This window comes from Centrocercus urophasianus, unplaced genomic scaffold (genome assembly GCF_019232065.1).
Source record: "Centrocercus urophasianus isolate 14NV4802_14NV808 unplaced genomic scaffold, USGS_Curo_1.0 seq_720, whole genome shotgun sequence".
In the NCBI taxonomy this organism is placed as follows: domain Eukaryota; kingdom Metazoa; phylum Chordata; class Aves; order Galliformes; family Phasianidae; genus Centrocercus; species Centrocercus urophasianus.
This window is the reverse complement of record NW_024885334.1, coordinates 29,211-35,812: the sequence shown is the minus strand read 5'-3', so window position 1 is coordinate 35,812 and position 6,602 is coordinate 29,211. Positions and strand designations below refer to the sequence as shown.

The following is a 6,602-nucleotide window of genomic DNA, read 5'->3' as shown; positions in this document are numbered from 1 at the left end:
AGACCCCCCCCCCCTTCAACCCCCAACCCCCCCCACCCACACCCCCTGCACAGGGCAGGCAGCACCGCAGCCCCCAACCGCTCTCTGTGCCTCAGTTTCCCCTCCCTGACCCCAACCAGCAGAAGCTCTGGCCGTCGCCACATCGACCCCATTCCCCCCATCCCCACTGGGCCGCCCTTCCCTGGGGAGGGGCAGAGGAAGGGGGGGGGGGCACAGCAGCCCCCAGCCTCACCGCAGCATCGCTCTGCCAGCAATGGAAGCTCAGTGCGGACGGGACGGAGCTGCTGCTGCTTCGTTGGCTCTTTTATGGCGTCGGATTGAGGAAGTGGAGGCAGCTGGAAAATGTTGGCAGTGGGAGCAAACAGCAGCGAAGGGAGGGAGGAGACCGAGGGGAAGGGGGGCAGCCCCCCCCCCCAGTGCTTTCACATGATGCTGCTGTGGGGTGAGGGCTGAGTCACCCCATAGAGGGGAACAACCGCCACGGCCTGGGGTCACTGCTGAGCAGGGGGGACTCGGGGCGCCCTGGGGGGTGCAGAGATGGGGGCGCAGAGATGGGGGTCCAGGCAGCGGTTTTGCCGCCCCCCTTCCTTCACTCACTGCCCCATGGGGGTCACACACTGCAGTCGCCCCCCGCCCTCCTCCTCTGCCCCAGATGGGGATGAAGAGTCCCAGCGTGGGGCTGTGGGGGGCAGACGGACAGACGGACCCCCCCAGGGCTGAGCTGTTCCTCCATCAGCGCTGAGCAGCAGCACTGAGTCAGCTCAGCACGGGGCTCTGACTGCGCCGCGTGTGACCGCAGGGTGACAAAGTGGGGGGGGGGGGGGGGGCGCGGGGGGCCCCACTGAGCCCGGGGCGGGGGGCACGGAGCCACACAGCAGCCCCAAGGGAAGGGCTGGGAAGATCCTCCGTCCTTTGGAAGGGCTTCAGCTCCGCGCCCTCCAGCACGAGGAGCAAGAAGCAGAAGCAGCTCCTCGGGGTCCCCATCGCTGCCATGGGGCAGCAGTGGAAGATTCAAGGCCTTCCCCCCCTGCTGGCAGCTCCGGGGCTGCCCCCCAGCTCCGCTCATCCCAGCTCCTCCTCCAGGCCCCCCCCCGCCCCAGCCCAACCCCCCCCGCACAGCACAGGAGCTCCGTGGTGGCAGCAGAGGCACCCGACGTCCTTTTGTGTTTTTATAGAAAAGTCGCGGTAGAGAAGAGGGAAATACAAACAGGAAAAGCCGCCTCGGGAGTCTGGGGGACAAAAGGGGGGCGGCCGCCCTTCAGTCTCACGAGCGCTGCGGTGCTGAGCGCCCCGGGCAGCACGGAGCCCCCAGCAGGCAAAGAGTTCACAAAGTTCAGCGGTCTTTGAGCCCCACCAGAGCGGCGCCTTTGCTTCCCTTAGGCGCAGGTTTAACGTTACACCGCGCGGCCGCTCCGCCCCCAGAGCTCCAGTTTTACTCTGAAAAAGAAGGGAAGATGTTCAACTCGGGGAACTCCTCGTTGTTGTAGTTGGGGCCTTGGTCTCCCAGCATGGTCAGCATGTCCTGCGGGGCAGAAGAGAGGCCGGGTTAGAGCGGCACGGCAGAGCGCGGGCACTGCGCCCCCAGGGCCCCAAATCCCCCCCTTCTCCCCCGCAGGGCTCAGCCCTCCCTGCCCAGGCCCCCACCCCACGTTTCTGCGCTGCCCCGAGGCTGTGGGGCAGAGGGGAGGGGGGCGGCTGCACTGGGTGAACCCGGGGGCTTTTCCCACCCGGCCGTTCTGTGGCGCTGTGCCCCGCGCAGCTCAGCTCCACGCCTTTAGGGCCGCTTTGTGCTTTTCGTTTTTTACATCACGGGGGTTTTTGCTGCTTGCTCTCTTTAAACGAGAGCCGTAAGGGTCAACCTGGCAGCAGAACCGGCGGGATTTCACGCCGATCGTGGGACGGGAGGGGACACAAAGCCGACCGCGCAGAGCAGCTCCGCCCCCCGCCCGCAGCCCCTCCCGGAAGCCACGGACGGGAGCGATGAGCAGCCGGGCGCCCGGACACGAGCAAAACCCCTCGGCCCCCGCGTCCTCGCAGCGAGGGAACAAAGCCTTACCGAGAAGGCCTCGGGTTGGCCGGGCTGCTGCACGTGCTGCTCCCCCGGCGCCGCGCCGTGCTGCTGGCCCTGCCACTGCGGCCACATCCCCACTCCTTCCGCCGCCGCCCGGGGCTGGAACGAGGCGGGGGCCTGCGCTGCATCTGCGGCTGTTCAACAGGGATGCAATCAGCAGAGTTTCCTGCCGCGACCGACGCTCGTTTCTCCGATCGCCCCGGGGCCGCGCTCCAAGCGCCGCCCTGAGCCGCACCAACAGGACGGGACCCCGGGAGAAGCCGGCGCGCAGCCGGAGCTGCGGGGTGCCGGAGCTCCGCGCTTCCTCCCGCTCAGCCCCAGCACTGACGGGGCTTCACCTGAAGCCGTCGCCCCGAGGCGGCGCACTGGGCTGCCGCTGGCAGCGGCCGGGCTCAGCATCCGCGCGTCCCCGACACGCAGAGCACTGAGAGCCCCCGGCTGCTTTACGAGGGCTGCCCGCTGCCCCCCAGCCCCCCTCGCTGCACTCACTGAAGCCCACGCCGCGGCCGGGGAGGTTTGGGTACGCAGAGCTGCCGGGGGAAGCCGCGGAGCCTGGAGCTGCCATGGGGCTGAAGGAGGACGGGGTGCCCTGGAACGTCCCCATGCTGAAGGAAGGAGGCCGGGCCTTCACTGCTTGCGAGGCCACCTGCTGTAAGGCAGCAAGAAACGGGGGGGGAAGGAGACGTGTTCGCTTGGACCCGGTCTGAGCCATGGCGAGGCGCTGCTGGCCCGGCTCCGGTCTGCGCGCACAGCGGTGCCCCCCCCCCCCCCCTTCTGCCGAGCGGAGCAGCGCTCCATTGCAGGCTCTCCATTGCAGGCTCTCCATTGCAGGCTCTCCATTGCAGGCTCTCCAAGCTCCCACCTCCGCCTGCAGGAACCCCAGCAGCGCCCAGGAGGCAAACGGTCCCGCAGCGCCTCAATGCTTCCATCGAAGCAGCAACGTTTCTCCCCCTCATCCCCCCTCCCTCCAGCATTTCCTCAGCGGAAACACCGGGAAGGAGCTCAGCGAAGCCCAAAACCGCAGGGAAGCGTGGGGCCAAAGGGGGGGCGAGGGGCGGCCCAGCGACGCAGCCCAGCAGCCGCCGGCTCCGCAGCTCTGCGAGCCGTTCCGACCTCCAAGCAAGCGGCAGAAGCACCCAGCGGAGCTCAGCCCCGAGCCGGGCGTTCGGGCTTTGCTACCTGGGCCGTGAACGCCGGTCGGGTCCCGGCCGCCCAGCTGCTCCCGCTGACCTGAGCGGGGCTGGCGTGGCGTGAGATCTGAGCCAGGATCCGGCCCGACGCCGCCGGCTGCTGCTGGACGATGTTCACCGGAGGCACCAGGCTGCCGCTCCTGGGGGGGGAAAAGCCCTCAGCTGGACTCGGTGCATCGCGGGCCGCAGCGCTTCCCCCCGGCGCCCCGCAGGCACAGCAGCTGCCGGGCCGGCGCCCGTCCGGCTCGGTTCTGCCGCCCCGCGGCCCCGGTTCGGTCAGCAGGGGAAAAGCAGGGCGGGAGCGGCGGGAGGAGCCGAAAGCAGCCGGGCCGGCGGGGCTGTGGGCGCCCAGCTCCTCTTCCCCTCCTCTGCGCCCCGGCCCCGCAGGGGCTGCCCTGCATTTCCGAGCAGAGGGAGGCGAAGCGGGATGGGAGCGGCAGCGGGAAAAGGGCGAAGGCCGAGGAGGTCGGCGAAAATGGCGGCGCAGGAAAAGCTCACCTGAAGCCGTCAGCGGGCCGCGACGGCGTGAAAGCGTTTCCCTGCGGGAACAGCGGGGGGGCGGCGGGCAGCGAGCTGGCAGGAATGGCTTTGTTCTGGTCTGCGGAGAGAGGCCGGGTGAGCGGGGCGGAGCGGCTCTGAAGCGCTGAGCGCGGCGGCTCCTTACGAGGGACCGCAGGCAGCCCCGGAGGAGCCCCGTTAATTTGCTGTTCTCTCGTTTTCTAACAAGCTCTGAATCCAGGTCCGCCGGGGCTCGAGCGCCCGCTCAGCCCGCAGACACCGGGACCGAACGCAACGGGAGCAGAGCCGAACCCGGGCGAGGCGAAGCCCCAGCACCGCGCACCTGCATTGATGCCGCTGTAGATCTCCCCGAACCTCGGGTCCCTCTCCTGGTTGAAGAGGCTCTCCGCCTTCTCCAGCGGCTTGCTGTGCTCCGGCCCGGCGGCGGCGGGCTGCACGGGGACCTGCAGCGGGGGCGAGCGGAAGCGCTGAGCGGCGCAGGGGGGGCAGCCGTGCAGCCGGGCCGCTCCGCAGCGCAGCCAGGAGGAGCCGAGCCGCCCTCCCTGCCCGAACGCCTCCCGGAAAAGGGGGGCAGCTGCTGACAGCGCAGGGGCAGCCGAAGCCCCGATTTACCTGCTCGTACCCGGACAGGCTCTCTCTTCCTGGGACCACTTCCAACTCTGCCTGCGGCTGCTGCTGCTGCCTGGAATAGAAAGCGTTTGTAACAGGAGAAGAGCGGCCGCTAAAAGCCTTTGCTGGGGGCACGGATCCTCTGCGGTCCCACCAATGGCTGATGAGCCCAGAGGAGTTCACTGCTGCAGAGAGGAAGGTTGGGGAGGAAAGCTACTGGACGGGAGGGCAGAACCGGCGAGGGAGGCACAGTGAAAGGAGCCGAGCACCTCCTGACCTTGAGGGCAGCTGCGCTGTGCCCATCTCCAGGGGAAGGCTGACACTCTGCCCCAGCTGGGGCCTCTGCATTGGGTTTGACAGGGCAGGTCGAGATTCCTGGCTTGAGTTCCTTTAAAGCAAAGAAAAAGGGGGAAAAAAAAAGCAAACAGATTGAAAAAGTACCAAGTGAGAGCAAACAGCTGGGCGCTGCCTGCAGGAGGACGTGTCTGCATCAGCCTGCAATGGAGCTGCTTGTGCAAAAGCTCTTCCAGTGAAGGATCCTTCCTCCCAGCCTCCACTGTCCCTGAGAGCAGGGCTGGCCATGGAATTTAAGGATCCATGGGCTCTGCCCCCTCCAGCCCAGAGCGGGGAGCAGCCTGCACCACCTCTGTGCCGCTGCTGCAGGAGGGGCCTACAAACGCCCCATGTTTCCCATGTAAATCTACAGCACTGCAGAGCTGCAGCCTGCAGCCACCGCAGCACCTCCAGCCCCTGACCCACACCTCGTGCAGCTCTTTATGCCTCCTGTTAACTCTCAGAAGTCATTTTCCTCCCAGAAGGAAGGAGCGGAGGTGCAGCGCTTTGTCAGCAGCTCTTCTGCAAGCTGCTGGCTCTGAAGCGGCGCCCGATCCTGGAGGAGGAGCAACGAGCAGCCAGCAGAGATGCACACAGCTAAACTGCATCGCAAACAGCCTGCTGCCCCCAGCCCGAGCCTGACAGCACTTCTGAGGGTGTGAGCATGGATGTGAGGATGGAAATGCGTGGAATGAGCGAGCGCAAACAGAGACCTCTGCTGCCAGGACAGAGACGAAGGCCTGCTCTCAGCCCAGGGCTCTTAAAGCCAAAGGCTGACGCTGCTCAGCTCAGAGCTTCCTCATCACAAGCTGGGGGAAGGAAGAAGCGCTACCTGAGCTCCCGGTTCTTTCCTCACCTCAAATACAACCCAAATCCTGCCTTTCTTTCCACCTGCCCCCAGGCACAAGCAATCCTGACTGACTTGCAGAGGTCCCAGCTGAGGCGCAGCCGGGACTGAAGCTACGAACCCCAGCCAGGAGGTGTTTTCCCTTGTTTCCCTTTGCTCTGCAAGGGCCTCGCAGCTCCTCCAGGGCACGGGCAGCACTCTGATGGAGCACTGCGTGCTGCTGACACAGCGAGACAGACGGGGGGAAAAGAAGAGAGCAGCACGAGGGCAGCCTGCCCCGAGCACCACTCAGGAGCTGCTTGTGAATCCGAGCACAAACTACAGGAGAAAAATAAGCACTTAACTTCCTACCATCAACTGTCCTGCTGTGGGAAAAGCCACCCTGGAGCAGAGGATGGGGCAGCAGGAGCTGCGTTCGGCTGCGAGCCCCCCTAACATCAGAGCTCTGAACGCAAACAGAAACAGCTCCAGCAACCGGGGCGAAGCGAGGCGCTGCTGCAGCGCAGCCCTGAGCCAAAGGCTCCTCCTGCACTCTGCAGTCCTTCGGCATCTGCCTCAGCCCAGCCAAAGGGCGCCCAGGGGTTTCCTGGCTCCTGCAGGGCCTGCACACCCTGAGGGGAAGTCGGTGAGGGAGAGGCCGAAGCTCCTGCGGCTCCGTGCTGCCGTTTGCTCTGGGCGAAGCCCTGGGGTTGCTGTGCTACCGCCGGGCGGCGAGGCGTTTCCATGTACATACTTGACGTTGGTGTTGGTACAGATGATGTACTCAATTTCATCCGAGTAGGGGTTCTGGAAGGTAAAGGAGCTGGTTCTCATCCAGAGCCATTCCCGGTTTTTGGATCGGAATCGGAACATGACTGACAGAACCTGGCCTTTTAACTTCACCACCTAAAAAAACGTAACGCCATCAGTAGGACCTGATCAAAGAAGGGGTTGAAGAGCAACTTCCTCTGAGCCACCCCCCTCAAAGCTGCGATGGCCCCTGCCTCAACCCCTGCCTCAACCCCTGCCTCAACCCCTGCCTCAACCCCTGCCT

General features: G+C 65.9%; 1 protein-coding gene across 11 annotated transcripts in view; it reads right to left on the bottom strand.

Moving 5' to 3' along the window:
• Positions 1 to 1,135: 1,135 nt before the first annotated feature.
• Positions 1,136 to 6,602, bottom strand: part of ARNT (aryl hydrocarbon receptor nuclear translocator) — a 19,419-nt gene continuing 13,952 nt past the window's right edge. For 4 of the 11 annotated variants that reach the window (XM_042837550.1, XM_042837556.1, XM_042837552.1 and 1 more), the window contains 9 exons: positions 6,303 to 6,454; positions 4,667 to 4,777; positions 4,393 to 4,462; positions 4,103 to 4,223; positions 3,760 to 3,859; positions 3,251 to 3,401; positions 2,561 to 2,720; positions 2,057 to 2,205; positions 1,136 to 1,522 (listed from right to left, as the gene is read on the bottom strand). In XM_042837550.1, coding sequence (XP_042693484.1) covers positions 1,433 to 1,522; positions 2,057 to 2,205; positions 2,561 to 2,720; positions 3,251 to 3,401; positions 3,760 to 3,859; positions 4,103 to 4,223; positions 4,393 to 4,462; positions 4,667 to 4,777; positions 6,303 to 6,454 — 1,104 coding nt within the window. In that variant the 3' untranslated portion in view covers positions 1,136 to 1,432. Of the gene's footprint in view, positions 1,523 to 2,056; positions 2,206 to 2,560; positions 2,721 to 3,250; positions 3,402 to 3,759; positions 3,860 to 4,102; positions 4,224 to 4,392; positions 4,463 to 4,666; positions 4,778 to 6,302; positions 6,455 to 6,602 lie in introns of those variants that run through there. The other 7 variants (XM_042837558.1, XM_042837560.1, XM_042837561.1 and 4 more) reach the window with 4 other exon arrangements.